Raw genomic sequence first — 24,773 nt, forward strand, 5'->3', positions numbered from 1 at the left:
ATTATAGAAGTTGTCCATAAACAATGTGTAACTGTGACCTGGCAGACGATCCAGGAGTTTGAACACAATCTATGTCAAGGTACTAGCTTCCCCGACATAGGGCAGCATATTAAAACAGTAACCTGTGGCAGTCACACAAAATGTAGGATTTTTATCCCATATTTTACAGGCTTTTGAGGGTTGTACACCCTAAACGCCAACCGCCCCCTCCACAGCATCATCCCCTCATCAATGCAAATGTTTTGCTTTGGTTGGTAAAGCTCTTTGAATTTTCCCACTATGTAATCCAACACAGGGCGTACCTTGTACATTTTGTCATCAGGGTTCTGTTCTCTATTGTTATTGAAATGGAGTAACTTCCATATGATTTGGAATCGGTTCCTTGGCATGGTTTTGTTAAAGTAAGGTGTTGCATCTACTTCATCAACACTCCAGTACAAATGAAGACTAGGCTTTTTGATATAGCCGGTAAGAAATGTCAGACCAAGAAATGTTTTAAGTTCTGGCACGGATACTGGTTTCCATGCCTTACCTCTGCTATGTGGTAGCTGTTCAGGGTGTGCATCAAAATACTGACCAGCATACAAGTTTGTCTGTGCCACAATATTACTGAGCAGTTCATCCGTGAGGAACAAGGCCAGGAAGTCGGCTGGCTGGTCGCTGTCCAGCGCATTCTGGGGTCCAGGGATGGCGGTAAAGGGAATCTGACTCGGTTGCCAGTCATCCTGACGCCAACCCCCTGTATCCGTGCCCTGCTTGGAGGCTCTGCCGTGTGTGCGACCTGTAAATTACATATATGTATCATACACAATTGCCATGAAAATAATTTATTACTGTGGTTGGATGCACAGATTTATATAAAATGATATAGGCCTACCTTTATTTTTTGATTTGGTAGCAGGCCTGGGGGTGGGAGCTCTGCTTGAAGCACCATCTATAAATTAGATATACATACAATTTTCATACCATTTTAGTGTAAGCTGTAGCAGTAACAAAAACAAATCCAAAAGATGCTTTGGTGCAGGAACAGGAGGGGCTAAATGTAGGCAGACACTAACACAGGAGAGCATTCAATGTTATCAAAACAATGAAATCAAAAAGATGCTTTGGTGCAGGAACAGGAGGGGCTAAAGCAGACACTAACACATGAGAGCATTCAATGTTATCAAAACAATGAAATTCAAAAGATACCACGTGAAGTAATGAAAAAGAGGGGCTACAAATAATCTTGGAACTAAATATTGAACTGGAACGCACAATTGCATTTATTGAATGCCTTCACCCAAAACCGCTAACACAAGAAGACATCAGTAACGCGTCTTACCTGTATTCGCCGCTCCGTCACATGGAGTGGGCGTCTCAGACCGACCAGATGCGTCTGTGAAATGATAATTGCTTCACGTCAGTACAAGAACTAGTAAAATAATCAGAATATGAACTGACTGAACTAGCATGTGCCGGGAAAGGAACATGCATCAGCATTCAAAACAAACTGATGAACTTTAGCTCAACTCACCTATAGTATTTCGTCCTGATGAACGAGAGACTCTTGTTCTTGAGGTAGAAGGCTGAGGGGAAGAAGACCTGCTGCTAGACGCAGATGACGGTAACCAATCGTCGGTTGAATCTGGGTCAGCTTCGCTGAAATCCGATCCATCAGGGGAGGGACTCCGACGGGTGCTAGTGCTGGGAGGCGCACTGACCAAACTTTTTGCCATGCTCTGTTCCAGCGTAAGCTTCTTACTGCGCCGTCTTGCCATTGTGTCGGAGGCGTTTCTCTGTTTATCGTTTCTTTAAATAGACAACGCGTCTTCTTCGCACACTTTCTCCAAACACGAAAACACAAAATACTGCCCCCTAGATTGTTACGGATATCCTTGTGATTACAACTCTGATTTTTTTTCACAAGCTAGATCAGTTGATTACCTCCCCCCTCCCATAAAAAAACGCAATAGGCGCGATAACGCGTCTTTGGCACTGTGAGTTACTATTGGAAAAAAAACGCGTTTGCACGTTCATGGCACTGAATGAGTTAAGGCTGTTCCAACACTAAAAGGGCACGAGGCTCAACTTCAAGCTGTGAAACTCTTTCAAATGTCTGTTGTGTTGGAATCAGACGTGTGAACGCATTTTAGTCCAAACGTCATGGCTGCACTGAGGGAAAAGGCAGCTAAGCAGGCTAACGCCACTTTGAATTGAACCGTTTAACACGAGGAAACTGAACTGATCTGTTTGTTGCTTCTACAACTGCTCAGTTACTCACACAATCAGGTACTGAGCAGATTTACCCAACAGACATTCTGCTGTAATCTCAGATGCTCACGTTGTTTTAGTCCACAACTCTTCTTCTTCTTCTTCTTCTGCCCCGACGGCTACACAACTTACCCAGAGCACCTGGTGGCAGAGTGTGCACACGACACCCTTATACTTTATTGCATTGTATCTACAAACTGAAACGCTGATCATTTAAACCTGCTTCAGGCTGTTTCTGTTCCCTTTAGTTTTAAGCTGACTGTGTTTGGCGTACCCTGAGCATTTCAGTGGAAAATTTTCAGCACAGAATTGGAGCTGTATTGTGTTCTTGTGGTAACTACGTCCCCACAGCTGTTATGTCCTTAAGAGTTTCTTAGAAAGCGCTTTCTGCCGCTCACAGTGGGAGAATCTCACTGACAAATCCCACTTTGGCCTAAAGATGTGATCAGCAGTGACTTTTGTGTGTTAGCGACTGGCGCTACGGTCCTGGCTGAACAGGAAGTAGCCTCCAGAAATGCAAGACAGTCGCTGTAGCCACTGAATGTTACGCAGGACGGTCTTCCTGAATGCAGATGGTCATCAGTGAAGTCACCTCCCCCGAATGAACCCCGTCATGTTGTGTATATGTTGCAAAACATGGCGAGCCAGCCGGGGGGGCTGTTAGCGTGACAGAGACAGTCCCTCAGTCAGAGACCAACCTCAGAAGTTAAACCCAGTTTGTAACTGAGCTGACTCACAGTGGAAGTCACACGTTAGATCTGGTTCTCAGGGAGTGTTTCCTGCTGAGATCCAGCCGTGTCAGATCAGTGCTGCAGTTTCTTGGTTTGCATTTTTCTCTCCTCTTACTCAGACTACACCTGAAACTAATCAGAATCAGGAAGCAGCATGAAGAATTGTCACATCAGCCAACTCAAAGAAGTAATAACAAGTGCTTGAAAAAGGCAAATGAATGAAGGGACGTAAAAATGAGGAAAATCCCCTCAGTCCCCAGAAGTCTTTCTGGGGTTCCTGCTGCCAAAGCACACTGAGCGCTGCTTCTGTGCTTCAGTGTTTTTCAGGAGTTTGTGTTCACTTTTTCCACCTCCGTAATGATCTGTAAAACTGAAGGTTGTTGAAGAACACAGTGCTGGATCCAAACAATAGTGTAATGTTCCAATCTGACCTCCTGGTGGCAGCATCGTCTCACTGGGGATTTCTCATTGATTCTTTTAAAAGCAGGAATCAACGTCAGATATTCATGATCTGAAGGGGATGAACTCCTGTGCTTCTGCAGAATACCTGAGTTTCCTCCAGTGCCACCATCAAGTTAGTGTTTTTCACCATATATGTTTATATTCACACTAACTTATAGATTTAATCTGCTGTAACTCCTGGTTAAATGGAGGTTTTCCTCTTTCTTTAACTGCAGAATTCCACCGTAATATAATTCCAGTTAAAAAAATAAAATGATAAACTCATGTCTCAGCTTTAGTTATTTATAAATGTAGATTGATGACACGTATTGGATGGAAGCTTTTGACTCCGGATGAAATGTTTTGGGTTCAGGTGGAACAGAACCAGGTCAGCACCATTATTCCAGAGTTCTTTGCATCTTCTTCAGATTTTCTCTGTGAAAACAGACTTCTGAAACATGTTTCTGAGCTGGTGTGGATGCTGCTGGAAGGACCTCTGCTGGTCACTCTGGTAGGTTTTCACAGCTGTTATGATGCGTAACCGTAGCAACGGGAAAGTTGTTCACCTGTTGGTGCAGCTGACTGAGCTTCACAAAAGCCCAAGAAATGGCTGGAAAAATACCCCAAACCTGGATGAGCTGAAGAGGAGACGTCTGGGATGCAGAGCAGGAACAACCTGGAGGAAAAGGAGGAGGAAGTTTAAAGCATTTCTTCCCTCGATCATCAGGGGAAATGTGAGGTCACTGGTGGATAAGACAACTATATGGATCAACTACACACACTGAAAGGTTGAATCCTAAACTTTCTATTTTCATTTTCTTTTCATAGGGACTGAGTTCAAGCCTTTTCCAGGTTCCACTCAATCTTTCTCAGTCTTCAAAGTTTGAAACCAACGAGTCTGAGACTTTATTGGGATACAGAGCATGAGACAGAACACCGAGCAGCTGAACAAAGCAGAGACAGTTGATGAGCAAAGCTGCTTCACAGGAAACATGTTGGAAGACTAAAAGATAGTGTCTGTGCTCATCAGTCTCAGGTAAAAAGTGCCAAGAAAGCAGCACAAAGCAGCGGAGGCATCGCTCAGAGGGGCAATAAACTGCTTTGGGACTCGGAGATCATATGTTCAAGTCCTGTGAGAGCTGCTCAAAGAGTTTAAATTTCTCCAGGTTTTAGAGGCCAAAGCAAAGAGTGAAAAGCTTTAAGGTGGAAAGCGTGCACATTTTGATAAAGACGGATTAACTGCGATTCCTGTAAATGAACAAGAGGACAGTAACTGGACTGGTTCTGCTCCGGGGCCACCTCCCAGGAGCTCCTCCTCCTATCTCTAAGGTGAGCTCCTTCTCTGGGCCTGACCCCTCGGGTGTGTCCCAGTTTCCCTTTCCTGGGAGGTGAGCTCCTTCTCTAGGCCTGACCCCTCGGGTGTGTCCCAGTTTCCCTTTCCTGGGAGGTGAGCTCCTTCTCTAGTTCTGACCCCTCGGGTGTGTCCCAGTTTCCCTTTCCTGGGAGGTGAGCTCCATCTCTAGGCCTGACCCCTCGGGTGTGTCCCAGTTTCTTTTTCCTGGGAGGTGAGCTCCATCTCTAGGCCTGACCCCTCGGGTGTGTCCCAGTTTCCCTTTCCTGGGAGGTGAGCTCCTTCTCTGGGCCTGACCCCTCGGGTGTGTCCCAGTTTCCCTTTCCTGGGAGGTGAGCTCCTTCTCTAGGCCTGACCCCTCGGGTGTGTCCCAGTTTCCTTTTCCTGGGAGGTGAGCTCCTTCTCTGGGCCTGACCCCTCGGGTGTGTCCCAGTTTCCCTTTCCTGGGAGGTGAGCTCCATCTCTAGGCCTGACCCCTCGGGTGTGTCCCAGTTTCTTTTTCCTGGGAGGTGAGCTCCTTCTCTAGGCCTGACCCCTCGGGTGTGTCCCAGTTTCCCTTTCCTGGGAGGTGAGCTCCTTCTCTAGGCCTGACCCCTCGGGTGTGTCCCAGTTTCCGTTTCCTGGGAGGTGAGCTCCTTCTCTAGGCCTGACCCCTCGGGTGTGTCCCAGTTTCCCTTTCCTGGGAGGTGAGCTCCTTCTCTAGGCCTGACCCCTCGGGTGTGTCCCAGTTTCCCTTTCCTGGGAGGTGAGCTCCATCTCTAGGCCTGACCCCGCGGGTGTGTCGCAGTTTCCCTTTCCTGGGAGGTGAGCTCCTTCTCTAGGCCTGAGCCCTCGGGTGTGTCCCAGTTTCCCTTTCCTGGGAGGTGAGCTCCTTCTCTGGGCCTGACATCACGGGTGTGTCCCAGTTTCCCTTTCCTGGGAGGTGAGCTCCTTCTCTAGGCCTGACCCCTCGGGTGTGTCCCAGTTTCCTTTTCCTGGGAGGTGAGCTCCTTCTCTGGGCCTGACCCCTCGGGTGTGTCCCAGTTTCCCTTTCCTGGGAGGTGAGCTCCTTCTCTGGGCCTGACCCCTCGGGTATGTCCCAGTTTCCCTTTCCTGGGAGGTGAGCTCCTTCTCTGGGCCTGACCCCTCGGGTGTGTCCCAGTTTCCCTTTCCTGGGAGGTGAGCTCCTTCTTTAGGCCTGACCCCTCGGGTGTGTCCCAGTTTCCCTTTCCTGGGAGGTGAGCTCCTTCTCTAGGCCTGACCCCTCGGGTGTGTCCCAGTTTCCCTTTCCTGGGAGGTGAGCTCCTTCTCTAGGCCTGACCCCTCGGGTGTGTCCCAGTTTCCCTTTCCTGGGAGGTGAGCTCCTTCTCTGGGCCTGACCCCTCGGGTGTGTCCCAGTTTCCCTTTCCTGGGAGGTGAGCTCCTTCTCTGGGCCTGACCCCTCGGGTGTGTTCCAGTTTCCCTTTCCTGGGAGGTGAGCTCCTTCTCTAGGCCTGACCCCTCGGGTGTGTCCCAGTTTCCCTTTCCTGGGAGGTGAGCTCCTTCTCTGGGCCTGACCCCTCGGGTGTGTCCCAGTTTCCCTTTCCTGGGAGGTGAGCTCCATCTCTAGGCCTGACCCCTCGGGTGTGTCCCAGTATCCTTTTCCTGGGAGGTGAGCTCCTTCTCTAGGCCTGACCCCTCGGGTGTGTCCCAGTTTCCCTTTCCTGGGAGGTGAGCTCCTTCTCTAGGCCTGACCTCTCGGGTGTGTCCCAGTTTCCCTTTCCTGGGAGGTGAGCTCCTTCTCTAGGCCTGACCCCTCGGGTGTGTTCCAGTTTCCCTTTCCTGGGAGGTGAGCTCCTTCTCTGGGCCTGACCCCTCGGGTGTGTCCCAGTTTCCCTTTCCTGGGAGGTGAGCTCCTTCTCTAGGCCTGACCCCTCAGGTGTGTCCCAGTTTCCCTTTCCTGGGAGGTGAGCTCCTTCTCTAGGCCTGACCCCTCGGGTGTGTTCCAGTTTCCCTTTCCTGGGAGGTGAGCGTTCACAATCTGGTGCTGCTCCATCAAGGTCTTTGTGTCAATCCAAGCCTGACCCCACCCCTGAGACAAGGTGCCAGGGGAGACCCTACTAGGAAGGTAACCCCCGACAACAAAGCTCTCAGGTTCCTGGGAGAACTCAAAACCCTCCATCACGTTACGGATTCTATTCGTGTTGTGAATGATGGCATCACGGTTTACACTGAGAGCCAACAGGACAGCAGCTCTGTTTAGAGCCGTGAGACGGTTGTTGGACACTTCTTGCTCTCTTAGATATATTTGGACGATGGGAGCAGTTCCTCTGCAGCAGTCAACCAAAAACTGTCCAAAGGTGGATGAGCAAAGCGTCCTGTAGCTTCAGACCTCGGTCTCGTCTTAGTTCAGTTAGCTCCTCCCAGCTGAGTTGTTAGGATCCGTAACCCAGTCGAGGCTTTTTCAGGTGCTCACCTGTTATATATTGTCCCCCAAAGTGCTGCAACACTTCATTTCAGTCATTTCAGAGGGGGAACATGTCCAGGTTGGCCCGTTCCAGCTGTTGTTTCCAGAGGTGCATCTTTGGGCAGAATCCATTGTCAGTGCTTGTTTTTTTTTTTTTTTTTTTTCTCTTTTTTTTCCTCTCTCTGTCCCTCTTTTTCTCTCTCCTCTCTTTTTTCTTTCTTTTTTTCTTTCTCTCTTTTTTCTTTTTTTTTCTCCTTTTTCCTCTTTCTTTTCTTTTTTCTCTTATTTTTTTCTCTTTCTCTTTTTTATTTTTCCCTTTTTCTCTCATTTTTTTTCTCTTTTTTCCCCTTTTTTTCTTTTTCTCTTTTTTCCCATTTTTTTCTTTTTTCTCTTTTTTAATCTCCTTTTCTTTTTCTCTCATTTTTCCCTCTTTTCCTATTCCTCTCTCTCTCTCTCTCTCTCTCTCTCTCTCTGTATGCTGGGATTGTGGGAGCGTGAGTGTTCACGGAGGGGTTTTCAAACTTTTACCTATCTCTGTTTTTTTTCTTGCGTATTTTATGATATTTCGCAGTTTTTTCAGTTGACTGATTTAGACCGATTTAAAAGTTTGTTCAGGTGGGTATACTTTGCTGCGGGAGCTCTGAGCTTCCGACAGCGTGGAGATGGCGTTTAACACGTCAAATCTCTCATTGCGAAATGGAGTCAGGTGCGTGGCCGCAGAAGGCGTTTCAGTGGAGAAAGTTTTGTTGGAAATAGGTAAAGAGATCGGCGGCGAAAACATTGTTTCAGCCTCCAGGATGAATAAAGCAGTCGTCGTGTTTCTGTCACGGGAGGGCTTAGCAAATAGTCTGGTTGAAAGCGGCATTAAGGTAAGTGGAGTTTTCGTTAGAGTTACGCCTTTGCATTCGCCTACAACTAGAGTGGTAATTTCTAATGTTCCACCTTTCATCCCGAATGAGTTAATTGAGAGAGAGCTCTCCAGATTCGGGAAATCTGCTAGTCCAATGAAAATGATATCCCTTGGGTGCAAAGATGCGTCGCTAGGTCATGTAATGTCATTTAGAAGGCAAGTGTTTATGTTCTTAAGCACACCCGGGTTAAATGTCTCATTTCGCTGTGTGTATGAAGGCAGATCGTACATGTTGTATGCGAGTACAGGGGAAATGCGGTGCTTTGAATGTGGACTTCAGGGCCATATAAAAGCTGCGTGTCCCTCTAGAGATGGTCAGATGAGAGAGGGCGGGCAGCAAGGGCCGGTGCTGAGCGAGGGCATGGCTGTTGGTGGCGGGGATGCGCATGCTGGTAGTGAGAGCTCACAGGAGCGAGCACAAGAGGTTGAGCAGTTAGAGACTCAAGTGACCATGGAGGGCCCTGGGCCTGAGACTGGTGCTGAGTCGAGCGAGGGGTCAACTGTCATTGAGACGGGAGTTTTGAGTGAGCAGGCTGGTGCTGATGCGCAGTCCGCCGGTGGTGCGGAGGAGGAGGGAGGCGCGGCCAGCAGTGCAAACGGTGTTAGTGAAGATGGGGGCGGGTTACTGCCGCATACTTCTGAAGACACAGAATTACTGTCTGAGGAGGGTATAGAGGATGATGATACCCGCTCAGAATTCTCGGATATTTCTGAGGTGGCTGTCTCTCAAGTAAATGAGGATCAAGTGTACCCCCTAGAGAGCATAGTGGAATTTTTGGATGATACATTTGGACAGTCTGTTGATGTGCGAGATTTTTTCTCTGATTTGCGAAAATTTGAGCATTCTGTGGTGTATTGGAGAAAGAAAGCAGGAGAGCAACAGCTTTGTCAAAGGAAGAAATTTCGGTTGAAAAACCATTTAACGAAAATAAGGAAATTACGGAAGGTTCAGTCGTTGAAGAAATGATTTGAATATTTTCTATTTAGTTTCTCTATGGCTTACCTCTTGAAGTTTTTCTCTGTTTGGGTTCTGGTGTATTTGTTCCTCTTTGGGTTTATTTTCCCCCTTTTTTTTTATCTCTATGGAAACATTAACAGTGGGATCCCTTAATATCAATGGTGGAAGGGATAGGGGTAAAAGGGCGCTGGTATCAGAATATATAAAGTTAAAGGGAATTGATGTTGTGTTCTTACAGGAAACACATACAGACTGTTATAATGAAATTGAGTGGATGAGATGGTGGGAGGGGGAGTGCATTTTAAGTCACGGGACCAATTTAAATGCCGGTGTAGCTGTGCTTTTTGGGAAACATTTAGATGTTACTATTGAATTCACTGTAGAGGTGGTGCTTGGTAGGGTATTAATGGCAAGGGTGGGGATTAGGGGGCAATCTTATATACTAGTCAACATCTATGCTTATAATACTGGGGCTGAACGTATGGATCTTTTTAGGAGGTTGGGGGATTTCTTAAAGCAACAGAACCTGGATGCATGTTTGATTATGGGGGGTGACTGGAATTGCACAGTCAATGGGTCGCTGGATAGACTCGGGGAGGAGAGTCACATCTTATCGGGGAGGGCGCTAGACACTTTTGTTAAGGAGCTGGATATGATCGATGTATGGAGAAGTAGGAATCCTTTATCCAAACAATATACATGGGTTAAAGCTGTGGACTCAAGGGTGGCGGGTGCTAGATTAGATAGATTTTATGTGTCTGCATCGCATAATAATAAAATTGTAAATTCTCTTATCATGCCTTGTGGGTTCTCAGATCACCATTTGGTTACAGTTGGGTTTTGTTTATCAACATCGCCAAGGCCAAAGTATTATTGGCACTTTAATAATAGACTCTTGCAGGACAACACTTTTTGTGAAAATTTTGTTGCTTTTTGGGAAATCTGGAGGGCGCAGAGGGGTAATTTTGAGACAGTGTGTCAATGGTGGGAGGTAGGGAAAACTCAAATACGGTTGTTCTGTCAGAAGTATACTTGTAATGCCACTGCCATATTGAAGGGGAATATAAAAAGGTTGGAGGGGGAGATTAGCAGAATTGAGGTGGGCGGGGAGGGGATTGAGTTTGTGGACATTAATGAAAAAAAGAAAGAACTGAGTTCGTTTTTGCATGAACGAGCTAAGGGGGCCCTGGTGAGAGCCAGGTTCTCCTCTGTAAAGGACATGGACGCTCCAACTTCTTATTTTTTCAACCTGGAGAAAAAGGCAGCACAGAAGAAGTATATGGCGTTCCTTAAACGGCAAGATGGAACTATAACCTCTAATCCCTCAGAGATGAGGGACATGGCGATAGATTTTTTTTGGGGAGCTGTACAGTAAAACAGACTGTGACCCTCGGTGTGCTGAGCAGCTGCTCCAGGGCCTCCCCGTCCTAAGCCTGGAGGACAGGAGTGCCCTGGACCAGGTGATGACTTTCCAGGAGCTGACGGAGGCGGTCCAACAAATGGCAAAGGGGCGGGCACCAGGAATTGATGGTTTGTCAGCCGACTTCTATCAGAACTTTTGGGGAATTATCGGACAGGACTATTTTGACATGCTGCAGGAGTGTTTCAGGGAGCAACGACTACCAATAAGCTCCAGGAGTGCTGTGCTGTCACTCCTACCCAAAAATGGGGATTTGGGGTTACTGAAGAATTGGAGGCCAGTGTCTCTATTGTGTTTGGACTATAAGATTTTTTCCAAGTGCTTGGCAAACAGAATTAAAAACTTTTTGTCTGTCCTGGTCCATGAGGATCAGTCGTACTGTGTACCAGGGCGTACAATAATGGATAATCTGTTTCTCGTGCGAGATGTCATTGACTGTGCACAAATCAAAGACATTGATGTGGGACTTATATCTATTGATCAGCGTAATGCTTTTGACAGGGTCAATCATGATTATCTGTTTAATGTGTTGAAGGTTTTTGGTTTTGGGGAAAGGATGTTAGCATGGTTAAGACTATTGTACAATGAGGCATCTGTTATGCTTAAAGTGGGAGGGGGGGTAAGCAGGCCTATCAAACTAACACGTGGCATACGGCAGGGGTGTCCACTGTCAGGTCAGCTGTATACCCTGGCCATAGAACCACTTTTGAATAAGCTCAGGGGGGGATTAAGGGGGTTTGTAGTTCCAGGAGATCCTAAGGGGGCCATGTGTAGTGTTTCAGCTTATGCTGATGATGTAACTGCCTTTATTTTTCATCAGGGGGATGTTGATTTTGTGTGTGGGGCATTAGAAGCGTATGGGAAAGCATCGTCAGCCATGGTAAACTGGTCTAAAAGTGAAGGTTTTTTAATGGGGAAGTGGGGCATCGATGGCCCACCCTCTCTCCCTGGGGGGCTGGAGTGGGGGAGGGAGGGGCTTGAGGTGTTAGGGGTCTTCTTGGGGGTTCCTACCTTTCAACTGAGGAATTGGGAGGGGTTGTTGGAGAAGGTGTCAGCTAGGTTGTCTAAATGGCATTGGCTATTACCTGAGCTGTCCTACAGGGGTAGAGTTCTGGTTACGAATAACCTGGCCGCCTCCATGCTTTGGCATAGGTTTGGAGTCCTGGACCCACCCGAGCTGTTGGTCAGGGAGCTCCAACGCAGGTTGAACAATTTTTTTTGGTCTGGGCAGCACTGGATCCCGGCACCAGTACTTTACCTGCCAGTAGGTGAAGGAGGGCAGGGCTTAGTGGACATTCACAGTCGTGTGCTTGCCTTCAGACTGCATGCGGCGCAGCGACTACTCTACGAGGATGCTTTGGTGTGGGGGCCAGTTGCTCTTTTCCTTTTGAGAGAGTCAACACCGATGAGCTATGACCGGCAATTGTTTTTGCTAGATGGCCATGAGGCGTACTGTGGTGGGCTTCCTCCGGTCTATCGCACAATGATCAAGGCGTGGATGTCAACCTTCAAGGTGCAGAGGACCAACTGTTCTGTAAAGGACTGGATTTTGGGAGAGCCGTTGTTTTTTAACCCTTGGTTGAAGAGCAGGCTCTTCGCATCCGCCAGTGTCCGAAGCCGGTTTGCTGCTACCGGATGTACGGTTCTGGCACACTTGAGAGAGGGGGATGTATGGATAACAGCCAACCAGCTGCAGAGGGTGACTGGACTGCATTCGCTGAGGGTCCTTGAGGGGATCCTGACGGAGATCCAGAGAGCACTACCGGGTGCCTGGAGAGACGTGCTACAGACTGGCGGGTCGGGTCCAGACTGGAAGAGCACATTTAGATTCCCCATGGTGGAGGTGTCCGCTGCAGTAGTGGACTCGCCAGAAGACTGTGGGGCGAGTCTGATGTGTGTGAATACTGATGAACAAAGAGCCTTTGTAAGCCTCAGTAAGAAGGAGTTGTACACTCTGGGCGTCAAGGTGGGCCATCAGAGGGTGTTGAAGCGTGTTGGGGCATGGAGGTGGTCAGAAGTGTTTGGGCCAGGGTTCCCTTCTAGGGGGTGCTGGAGGTCCCTGTACAAGCCTCCCATTGAGAAGCGTACTGCTGATCTGCAGTGGAGGCTTATTCATGGGGCGATAGCTACAAACAGACATGTGGCACACCTGAATCCAGCAGTGGGGACGGGTTGTCCATTCTGTGGGGAGGAGGAGTCACGAATCCATTTGTTTTTGCAATGTGAAAGGTTAGAGGGTCTTTTTCAGTGGTTTAGGGTGGCTTTGGGAGGGTTTGGGGAGGGTTTCTCTGAATCTTTCTTTATTAGTGGCCCTAAATATAATGCCAAGTTCAAGAAGGAGGTCTGTCTGGTCAACTTCCTAGTGGGTGTGGCAAAGTTGGCCATTTGGCTGACCCGAAAGAAGAAAATGTTGGGCCTGGAGTCTGTGGACCCCTTGGAGAGTTTTTTGGGGATGGTTAGAGGTCGAATCAAGGTGGAGTTCACGTATTATCGCTTGGTAAACGGTAATATATGATGGGTAAACGGTATTAAATAAAGACATTTTAAATCTCTCTCTCTCTCTCTCTCTCTCTCTCTCTCTCTCTCTCTCTCTCTCTCTCTCTCTCTCTCTCTCTCTCTCTCTCTCTCTCTCTCTCTCTCTCTCTCTCACACCAGATGGCGCTGATCAGGTGATTGATGACGTCAGAAGCGCAGAACGCATTGTTCGGTGGAACCACGGTTCAGAGGTCTCTCATCGTTTGAACACTTGGGGGCGCTGTTCTCTACAAAAGTAAAATGAATCCCAAACTGTCACAATTGAACTCAATTCATTGCTCTTTTCCATGGCTTCTGGCAGGAAACGTTCTGTGGCTTGGGATCACTTCACCTTGGTTTCTCCTAATAAGCTGATACTATTGTACAATATACTGTTGTGTGATGCAAGATGTTTGCTTGTTTTTGTTTTTCAACTGTAAATATAAGCTTTATTATTATTATGGGTATGCATGCCAATATACTTCTCTTCTTAAAATAAGGGGGCAGCACATTTAAGAATCTAAGGTATGTAGGACAATACATTCATTTTGGACTTGTTTATTTAGCGTATATCCCAAACAAAGCGCTTACGGCCATTATTCCACACATTTAAAAAGTGATGGCTTATCTCTTTCTTTTCTGTCTGCTGAAGGTGCGGTGTTTGATTTGCCCACAAGAACTGGCCTTTCATGCCAACACATCCTCCATGATGGGACACCTCCGGTCCATCCATCCTGCTGAGAGCCCTCGGACAACAAAGCAAACCTTCAGCCTGTAACCTGGGGCGGCCATCTTGGACCGGTCATCGCTCCACTCAGTGTAATCTGTCTGGCTGGAGCCATGAAGCGTCAGCGCATTTAATCAATCATAAATCGCTGAATACAAAACTGATTTTCAACGGATTTTTGTTTCTGCAAACGTGATACATGTAGGCATGATACGGGACTCATGAGTCAGCGTATTTAAACAGTCATAGTAGGCTCAGCAGTAATAGAATATTTTGCTCTGTAACATATGTGATGTAGGATATATATATACATATATAAGCACTAATATATGATAAAGAAGCAGAAGCAGATTGTGTACTACTCAGATATTTTATTAAGTTGAAAAATGAAGAAATTATACATTATACATAAAAGATAAAACCCAAAAGATGGAAGTTATCTCAGAAAATAATTGTATCTCTTTCAGGCTTGTTGCTCCATCAGTGTTAAAACAAGAATAAACATTTCATGTAAAATCTACTGAACATTGTATGTTCTTTATGCTGAGCTGTAAATAAACAGTTGGAATCATAATTCACTGTATCCTGTATATATTTGCTGGGAGAGACTTTAGTCCAGTTTAGATTACAGCAGATTATCAGAAAATATGCAGCTGAACTCAACACAAACAGCTCTGATGGCTGCAGAAGATGCAGTCAGAGAGAAGGAGATTCATTTCACTTCTACAGCCATTTATTTATGCTTTGCATGCAGGTTTTATCATAGTAACTCAGTGGCGAAGGTAAATTATATCCCTGCAGGATTAGTTATTACTAAAGATCAGCTGCTGTTACAGAGAACTAAATAAAATGTAATCAGCTGAAGTGTAGCAGAGAGGAAGGTGTGGTAGAAACCTTCAGAGGTCTCCATCAGTGGGTCGGGCTGTTGTTTCTGTAGCTTAGCAACAGCTCAGCTGATGATGTCACACACAGCGTCAGCAGGTAACTCAGGTGAACTCTCAGCAGACAACATGGACAGAAACTCACAGCCAGCAGTTCAACATCTGGGGTGCAGAGACGCTCCTTCTAAGCTTTCCAAGCTTATTTGAATCTAAGTTGTATAAATGTACTTCTAAAATACTACGAATAAGTTCAGTTTGTGTATTGTACAAAAATTGTAATGTACTTAGCCGCTTGTTCTGTATAATTTTTTTGCTTGGAATAAACTAAACTAAACTAAAAAAAAAAAAAAAAAAAAAAAAAAGGAACAAAAACAGCCTGAAGCAGGTTTAAATGATCAGCGTTTGAGTTTGAGGTACAATCCAATAAAGTATAAGGGTGTCGTGTGCACACTCTGCCACCAGGTGTTCTGGGTAAGTTGTGTAGCCGTCGGGGCAGAAGAAGAAGAAGAAGAAGAGTTGTGGACTAAAACAACGTGAGCAGCGCGACTGAGAGCATCTGAGATTACAGCAGAATGTCTGTTGGGTAAATCTGCTCAGTACCTGATTGTGTGAGTAACTGAGCAGTTGTAGAAGCAACAAACAGATCAGTTCAGTTTTCTCGTGTTAAACGGTTCAATTCAAAGTAGCGTTAGCCTGCTTAGCTGCCTTTTCCCTCAGTGCAGCCATGACGTTTGGACTAAAATGCGTTCACACATCTGATTCCAACACAACAGACATTTGAAAGAGTTTCACAGCTTGAAGTTGAGCCTCGTGCCCTTTTAGTGTTGGAACAGCCTTAACTTTCAGCTTCAGTCATGAGCATCATACAGCTGTCTGGGAAGTACAGGGAACAACTCCAAACCTTTTTCAGACTGCGTTAAAGATTTCAGGGTCTTTGGGGAAGATGATAAGGGTCAACTTTCCCTCGTAACCAAATACACATTTTCTTCAAAAATATCTGTGTAGCAAGAAGATGAAAAGCATGAGAAAAGTTAACATCTGCCCTTTAATGAAATGCAGAACAATGAAATACAGACGAGTGTAAAGCTCGACTTCACATCAAACTGAAATGATATATTGCTTCTTCAGATGTTTACAGAAATACCCACAGCTGGTGCAAAGCTACTTTGTGGATCTTAACTTTAAACAAAACAAATATGTTCAGTATAACAGAATAAACATGTTTCTACTTTCAAACAGAATGCATTTTGTTCTGTCCATCAACTCACAATTGATGCCATGTTTGTCTTGAACGTCGGGAGATCCGTCCCCAGTTAAAGTAATCCCAACTAATTATAAAGCACTTTCAATGGTTCTTCAAACATGTGCTCCCCACAGAACATTCAGAACTAAAGTCCTGACAAGAGAAGGTGGTAATCCACAAAGAAGATTTTTAATCTGAACAAAGGCAAGGCTTCTGATTGGTAGTTCCAGTTGCTGCTCCCAGGTGAATGTTTGCTTATCTGCCGTAAAAATTGTTGTTGATTTAAGCCAATCATTTCTCTGCAGTGTGACGACGTTGGTGTCTCTTTAGACTAGATAATACAGTGAAAGCTGCCCCACACTGACCACAGATGTAAGGCTTCTCTCCTGTGTGTATACGTTGGTGTGTCTTTAGACTACCTAATTGAGTGAAAGCTGCCCCACACTGACCACAGCTGTATGGCTTCTCTCCTGTGTGAATACGTTGGTGTGTCTTTAGATGAGATAATTGAGTGAAAGCTGCCCCACACTGACCACAGATGAAAGGTTTCTCTCCTGTGTGAATACGTTGGTGTGTCTTTAGACCACCTAATGCAGTGAAAGCTGCCCCACACTGACCACAGCTGTATGGCTTCTCTCCTGTGTGTATACGTTGGTGTGTCTTTAGACTACCTAATTCATTGAAAGCTGCCCCACACTGACCACAGATGAAAGGTTTCTCTCCTGAGTGAATACGTTGGTGTGTCTTTAGATTACCTAATTCTGTGAAAGCTGCCCCACACTGACCACAGATGAAAGGTTTCTCTCCTGAGTGAATACGTTGGTGTCTCTTTAGATGAGATAATTGAGTGAAAGCTGCCCCACACTGACCACAGCTGAAATGCTTCTCTCCTGAGTGAATAAGTTGGTGTGTCTTTAGATGAGATAATTGAGTGAAAGCTGCCCCACACTGACCACAGATGTATGGCTTTTCTCCTGAGTGAATACGTTGGTGTGTCTTTAGACTACCTAATCTAGTGAAAGCTGCCCCACACTGACCACAGCTGTATGGCTTTTCTCCTGAGTGAATACGTTGGTGTGTCTTTAGACTACCTAATGCAGTGAAAGCTGCCCCACACTGACCACAGATGAAAGGTTTCTCTCCTGTGTGAATACGTTGGTGTGCCTTTAGACTAGATAAATGAGTGAAAGCTGCCCCACACTGACCACAGCTGTATGGCTTCTCTCCTGTGTGAATACGTTGGTGTGCCTTTAGATTACCTAATTCAGTGAAAGCTGCCCCACATTGCCCACAGCTGAAAGGTTTCTCTCCTGTGTGAACACGTTGGTGTGTCTTTAGAGTAGATAATCTAGTGAAAGCTGCCCCACACTGGTCACAGCTGTATGGCTTCTCTCCTGTATGAAGCCTCTGATGATACCTCAGATTTGATCGTTTGATAACTTTCCCACAGTCCTTACAGCAGTGCCATCTGGATCCCTCTTGAGCTCTACGTTTCTGCAATGACAGAGAGGAAGAAGACTTAGATCCTTTTGAAGTTCACACAAAAGATTTCTCTAAGCTAACCTACGCCAACTAACATATTCTAACTGGAGCTGGACAGACTGAGCCACACAGGTCTCAATATCTCAGCTCAAACGTGAACGCTGAGGGTGCGTTTATAAGTGCCCTCAGCTATCAGCACTGTGCTCTGATGTGTTCTGCACACGTTCAGCTTTTTAAGCAGTAAACTCTTGCTTTTTGCTCTTTTACTAATTGTTTTTGTCATGATGAAACTCTGAAAAGGAACTTGAGCATAGATAGATAGATAGATCCAATTTGGGAAATTGTTTTGGATGGAAGGAACCAGAGTCTTGTCCAAGTTGTTCACTTAAAGCTGCAGTCTGCAACTCTTTTTCAAGCATAATGCCTGGAACTGTCCGGGGATTCTGAAAGTAGTACATTAAATACCCCAATACAAAAAAAAAAAAAGTTCTCTAGGTCCCCTATATGTCCCGCTAGGTCCCTCCAAAGCCAGCAGGTTTGTTTACAAAATTGCAGACCGGGCCGGTAAAAGGTAACCAATCAGGTTACGAGCTGGGCTCGGTAGGCTCGTCCCCACGCTTATTTATCTAGACTATTGAACTTCATTACGGGCTAGTCTACTTACTGTGTCTTCCATGATCGCAAATGACAGGTGAGTTGATGAATGAGGAGTCATGTAAGCGCATCTGGCGTGCACGTCTACGTGCACGAGTTCTCATGTGTTTTGAAGGGGCGAGACAGGAAGTTGAATAACTTTTTATTTTTCTGTTAAAAAATAAGCATTTCTTGCATTTTGCGACTACGGAGGTCACCGCTTTCAACTTCAAGCGTTCTGATAGATCATGTAAACTCTTAAAATGTCAAAAAGTAGGACTTTACGTATGACATCAACAAATCTTGCAGACTGCAGCTTTAAACACCATGTAGCGGTTGGGCTGAAAAAGGTTGATGACCGCTGGTTTAAAGGAATAAAAGTAACAGCGGTGGTAATACATGACATTCTTTACACTAACCCTCTGTTCCAGCTTAAAACTCAGAGGTCTGCAGCCATTCAGCTCAACAGCCATCAGGGAAACACAGTCCGTTTTAACTCAACCTTTGTTTCTCTTTGTTAAAACAACTCTACAAACCTGTCATCTAACCATTAAAGAGCCAGAATAGTACCACCACCAGGTTCAATTCATGTAACCCAGAGACTTTAAACCCAAATAATGAAGATTAGCTCCTGAACCTCTCAAATCTGCAGACTGAAAGCCAGAAAACGTCCCACCACAACAATCTTTCCACTGATTTTCTTCCAGCAGATCATTCAGCCTGCAGCACATGTTGAGTCTAAGCACATCTGGATCTGCAGCTCAGAGAGAGGAGATGAAACCAGGAAACACTTCGCCGGTGGGACGTTGCACACTTCAGCGCAAAATCCGGGGTTTTCCTCAGCCCGCCTTTATATGTACCTACATATGTTATATACCGTTGGAAAGCTAAGGGTCTTGTGATTCCAATGATGTATCCAGGATAAAATCAGAACTGTGGACGCAGTAAACACTTATGTAAAACCATTCGCAACAAAAAAAAAAGTATCAAAGTCACCTTTAAAGCCTCACAGTATTCTAAGAAAAGATACAATTCCAATAAAAACAGTCCTGTCACGTTGGCAAGGGTCCAATTAATCCATCCATCCATCCATCCATCATCTTCCGCTGGTCCGGGGATCGGGTCGCGGGGGCAGCAGCTTGAGCAAAGAGACCCAGACGTCCCTCCGTAATGTACTCCAGTAAAATAGTTAGTCTACAACAAGTATTTCGCCCACAAAGACACAAAGTCTGCGGCGGCTAACTTTCAGAATTTCTGTCAGAAGCATATTTTTAGCCTACAGGGCAGTGGAAGGAACAGCTCCTTCATACCTCCAGGCTATGGTCCAGCCCTACACCCCCGCCCGACCACTTCGCTCTGCGGCCTCCAGGCGCCTGGCTGCCCCCTCACTCAGGGGTCCCTGCGCACCATCCACACGGTCACGGCTTTTCTCTGTTCTGGCACCCCGATGGTGGAACGATCTCCGACTGATGTCAGTTGAGTCGCTGCCCATCTTTGGCGGCAGGCTGAAAACCATCTCTGCAGGAAACACTACCCTGATCCGCCCTCTGAGGACATCACCTGCTTCATCCTAGTTCCTTACGCACTTATTTGTCTCTTAAATTGTCATGGTTTCCTAAATTGTCTTCCCATGTGTCTCGGTTCCTGACTTATCGCACTTACTCTAGCATTAGTTATGCTCTTAGCTATTTGGTTTTGGAAGGAAATGCACTCATTATTTCTTGTGACTTGAAGTTCTTTTGCCTACCGATGTTGAACGCACTTATTGTAAGTCGCTTTGGACAAAAGCGTCTGCAAAATTACCGTAATGTAATGTAATATAGCAAATGACATTCTGAAAAAAAATGGCATGACGCGCGATGTGTGGGATTTCTCCCATAAACAGCCACAGGTGTGCATAAACATTTCCTGTGCAAGTAGTCGCTGATTTCAGGAGTTGCAAATTACGCATCGCTGTGCGTAATTGGAAATTCTGCAGTTATTCGTCTTCTTGTGTCTACAAAATGGCAAAACGGACTTGGAAAACTAAATACACTATGGAGGAAGCCTTGGAGGTTTGTCTACGGCGGGACAGTGATGCTTCTGACGAGTGTGTGTCAGAGGAAGACAGTGATGTGTCGTTCATTGACTCTGAAGAAGAAGCATTTTCTGATGACGGAAACATTACTCTTGACAAGTAAGTATTATTTACATTTTATTGTTATTTTATTTAATATTATTGTACTCATAGATAGACAGTTCGATAGTTTATTGTTACAGACGGAAATTGTGACTCAGCGTTATCACTCAGCAGCATTCTCATCAGTAAAGCAAACATCCAAAAAGACCGAAACGTAGTGTTAATTATTATATACACAGCTCAGTCTTTCTTGCATTCTAATATAATTTGTTTGTTTGTTCATTGTTTTACATAAGAGAACGTCTGAAGATAATACAGATGACGACTGGGTCCCACGTCCCTCTACAAGCAGAGTGGAACCAAACATACGCTCAGAGGAGCCCCATCCCCCCTCTCCTGGAAAAGTTAAATCAAATAAAAGAAAAGCAAGAGGCCGAGGGAGAAGAGGGGGATGGGGGGGCAGGAGCAGACGGGTGCTCCTGGCTGTGAACCCCAGGAAAGCTGCCTGCCCAGATGGTGTACCTGGAAAGGTGCTCAGAGCGTGCGCCCACCAGCTCGCCCCCACCTTCACCAGGATCTTTAACCTCTCCCTGGACCAGGCAGTCATCCCGCCCTGCCTAAAATCAGCCACAATCATCCCAGTGCCCGAAAAGTTTATCATCACCAGCTTAAATGACTATCGTCCTGTGGCCCTCACCCCGGTAATCATGAAGTGCTTTGAGAGACTGGTTCTTCAGCATATCAAGGTTTATCTCCCCCCAGACTTCAACCCGGCCCACAAGAACAACCTCATCATCAAGTTCGCTGACGACACCACAGTGGTCGGACTCATCTCAGAGGGAGACGAGGCAGCCTATAGAGAGGAGGTCCTAAAGTTGACAGACTGGTGTTCAGAGAACAAGAGCTCTGAACACCAAGAAAACCATGGAGATCATTGTTGACTTCAGGAAGCACAGCACCGACCCTGCCCCCCTCTACATCAACGGCGAGCGAGTGGAGAGGGTCCACTCTTTTCGGTTCCTCGGCGTCCTCATCTCCGCCGACCTCTCCTGGGCAGAAAACACCAAAGCGGTCATCAAGAAGGCTCAGCAGCGGCTTCACTTCCTGAGAGTCCTCAGGAAGCACAACCTGCACTCCAACCTGTTGCTGACCTTCTACCGCTCATCCATCCAGAGCCTGCTAAAATACTGCATTACAGTATGGTACGGCAGCTGCACCATGGCAGATAGGGAGAGGCTTCAGAGGGTAGTCGAGGCAGCTCAGAAAATCATTGGCTGCCCTCTCCCCTCCCTGATGGACATCTACACTTCATACCTCTGTGCAATATCTCTGTGCACCTACCCCCCACCACCCCTTTTGTACTATATTTTATTCTTTTATGGCTAAGATTGTTATATTTCATATTTTTTATATGCTCATGTCTGCACTGAGAAAGGAGATGCTTTTAATCTCATTGTACTTGTATAGTGACAATAAAAGGCATTCTATTCTATATACTTGGAATATGTGAAAGTTGGTTGACACATTCATAATCATCTACAGCAGCTACCAGCATTCCAGGATATGATGTATTTAGAAAGGCTGGAGAAGCAGGGCGAGGTGGGGGAGTATTAGGCCCAATCCCATTTCACCCCTTGGCCCTACCCCTACACGTGAACGCGCAAAACAGAGGGGTAGGGGTGTCCCAAATCACGTTAAGGCAAAGGCGTAGGGGTAAGGGGGAGGGCTTTGTAACCCTTGAAACGGAGGGGTTCGGCCAGGCAGACTCCATTCGGAGGGGTATGAAATATTTCCCAGAGTACAACGCGAGTCATTTTAAAAATGGCGGAAGCAAAGAAAGCACCACACAAATGTAAGTAGCTCTATTTTTTTTGCCATAATTTAACTGTTTTAGGTTGTGATAACTGGTGTATTGTGTGAGTTTAACACGGCGGCAATGTGTAGTTGTTTTCTGCTATAAACGCACATGGGAAAAGTTGCCATTCACATGGAGTAATCGGTCAATGCATGTGAAGGTGCTGCGAAAGTCGTAAAACAACGTTTTTGAAATTGTAACTCAAGTATTTACAAGCAATGTAGTTGGTTAACCATAGAGAAGTTCCTTTTGAGTGTCATTTCGCTACCTATTATCACAAGTATTCATATACGTGACTGTGATTCACAGGGACTCAAGCACAAACAAAGAGCCTGATCAGGTTTCGCGTCGAAAACGAAGATTGGTTTCTAAAGTCATCCCCATCCCCAAAAAGAAGTAGGAAGTCCAATCCCATAATGGATTACCTGATACAGGAGAGCCTGGAGGAGCAGAAGCGCCACGAGGAGACGGAGCAGAAAACGGAGCGCTTTTTAGCTCTGTTTGAGCGCATGATAGACAAACTTTAAGGTGAGTTGATGCGCCATGCACCTATTGTACACACAGCCACCACTACCGCATTCTGAAACACCTTTTTTAATTTTTTACAATGGATGAAAGTGCATGCTATAATGTCATGTCTTGTTCCCGCAGAACATCACTGGGCCCAGCACCTCCGATGTGCCATGCACCTTCGCTGTTCCTGCTCCGGTCATCTCGTTTTCGATGATTGCACTGTTGCCCGTTTATGTTCATATTGTTTATATTCATATTGTTTATTGTTCATATTTGCACAACACACTTTAAGCTGTTATTTGTAGGGCTGTCGCGGTGAGGGAATTCCCACCGCGGTGACTCATAGCCGCTCAACAGCGCGGTATGCAGTGATATCGCATTTTTGTTCATTAGGCTACTTTCCACGACACGCAATGTTAGATAAAATCGAGCGCATAAAGACTCTAGCATGGTTGCCGCGTCTGCTCGCGCGAGCGGTGTTGATGACGTCACGAGTTTGTGCCCGCCATAGGACCCTATATAGTGGCGCAAGTCGTTGCGCGCCAGTAGTTGCAATTTTCTCCGTCACAGAGGTGGCGCTGCTACGTGAAGGTTACCTCTACTCTACAACCACGAAAGGGGAGAAGAAAACAATGCCGCTGTCAAGAGCAAGAATACTGTAATTAATGATACTGCTGCAGTTTTCGGATCATTTTAATTTTTTAATTCAGTTAAAAGAGGTAAAGGTTTGAAGCCCCCGGCATCAACAGAGTCTCTGCCCTATTCTTTGCCTTCACGTATCTGTCCCGTAGCTTCCTCCACACATTCTTACAGAACTCTCCCTCTTTCCCCAAAGTTCTGCCAATCTCTGTGCACCAGTTTGGGGAGTTTACGTGCTCCCTGTGCTGTTTCACTGCAGTTTCGTACAGCTGCTGTACAAATGCACCTCCCCACTTAGCCTGGTCTCACATCGGTCCATCCGGTTCGTTGTGCTCGGCACCGCCAAGTTACAAAAATTGACTGGTGCACGACACCGCGCTGCGCCGTCTTTTCAAGGGAAGCGCCAGGCCTGAAACGTCATTTTGACGTCACGGTCCACCACCGCCGTGACAGACGCGGCAACCATGCTACCGCCTTAATCCGTCTTTTTTTCCCAGCGATTCTGACATTTCACTTTGCTTTGCCTGTCATTTACTCGCTCACAGACCAACATAGCGGAGATCAAGCAGCGCATACCCCAGTTCTGCAACATTGTTGCCAGTGCCACATGGCAAATATCAACATTGTTGCAGACCTGCGCACGTTTCGTTTAGTAATGACGGAGAAAAACGAAGCAGATCAGTGCAGCAGTTGAGCTCACGTGTCCGGGATACAGTTTTTTTAAACAGACTGCCGCCGACCAACCAACCCAAGCTGAACTTTTACTGTTTCCAATAAAGTTGTTAGAGCTTATTTCTGGCACGGCACATTTTTTTAAATGTTTGTTTTTAAATAGGCCTACAGACCAACAGCAAATGTGCACACCAAGCTGTGGTTCTGTGGAAGCTAGTTTATTGTTGATATTAGACGGTCGCATTTACAATGTTAAACATGGATAATACGGGAAGATTCAAAGCCATAAAGTGTCCGGACTAGACAGAGGAGTAAAGCCGAGATAAAGGTAGGCCACTGCATTTTATTTTAACTTCTATTGCTACGACACTGAGTAGAAATATTCTTGTAATATCAGCTGCTGAGGGAGAATGAGACCACAACGAGTAGCATGCAGACGTGTGTGCGTGTGCGGTGCCTATATGCAAAGATGACGACAGAAACGCGGCACCTCGCTGTGTTAATGTGTTTCTCCTGCCTTGTGGGGAATATACAATGTTTCATTATTACTGTGCTGGCTTTAAAAAAGTATCAGTTCTGTCAGTCGCTTTGTATCTACTGTGCAGTCTTAAAAACTCTTTTAGTTTCTCGAGTTGTTCTGCACGTGCAAGGGGGCGTGCGGTGGGCGGTGGTGGCGGTGGCCTGGACACGCACCGCGGAGGTCCTCTCAGCACCGCGGTGATTGCATTTTGCGGTTATCGCGACAGCCTTAGTTATTTGCACTATTTCTGAAAATAAGCTGCCTTACCAGTCTGTATTGTGAGCCTAATAAAAGAAATTAAGGACAAAAGGTTTGTGAGCATTATTATCACATCAACATCATATGAACGACTGGAACGGATATTGTTATGAAGAGATTTATTATACAAGGGATAACAAAAAAATTGGGGTACATGTTGTGGTCCAATCGGCAATAATTTGTAGGACGACCCGTCTGCTGGAAAGAAAAACATGGAAAGATCAGGCT

At 46.0% G+C, this 24,773-nt stretch overlaps 1 protein-coding gene and 1 long non-coding RNA gene across 2 annotated transcripts; both read right to left on the bottom strand.

Moving 5' to 3' along the window:
- Positions 1-875: 875 nt before the first annotated feature.
- Positions 876-2,060, bottom strand: LOC142368970 (uncharacterized). The gene is made up of 3 exons (XR_012767476.1): positions 1,517-2,060; positions 1,325-1,378; positions 876-934 (listed from the first exon to the last, which is right to left on the bottom strand). It is a non-coding gene; the product is annotated as an uncharacterized LOC142368970 (long non-coding RNA).
- A 13,904-nt stretch (positions 2,061-15,964) lies between these two features.
- Positions 15,965-20,695, bottom strand: LOC142369461 (uncharacterized). The gene is made up of 2 exons (XM_075451814.1): positions 20,654-20,695; positions 15,965-17,348 (listed from the first exon to the last, which is right to left on the bottom strand). Exons 1-2 carry the CDS (start codon positions 20,693-20,695, stop codon positions 16,146-16,148), a joined length of 1,245 nt encoding a protein of 414 aa, XP_075307929.1. The 3' UTR covers positions 15,965-16,145.
- Positions 20,696-24,773: the final 4,078 nt, after the last annotated feature.

Source organism: Odontesthes bonariensis, chromosome 19, assembly GCF_027942865.1.
Source record: "Odontesthes bonariensis isolate fOdoBon6 chromosome 19, fOdoBon6.hap1, whole genome shotgun sequence".
Taxonomy (NCBI): Eukaryota; Metazoa; Chordata; class Actinopteri; order Atheriniformes; family Atherinopsidae; genus Odontesthes; species Odontesthes bonariensis.

Excerpts from the sequence above, each read along its gene's own strand:
- LOC142369461 (XM_075451814.1), bottom strand. The coding sequence starts at position 20,695 with ATGACTGCCTGGTCCAGGGAGAGGTTAAAGATCCTGGTGAAG. Across the intron at positions 17,349-20,653 it reads GGTTAAAGATCCTGGTGAAG|AAACGTAGAGCTCAAGAGGG; the intron begins GTGGGGGCGAGC and ends CTGTCATTGCAG.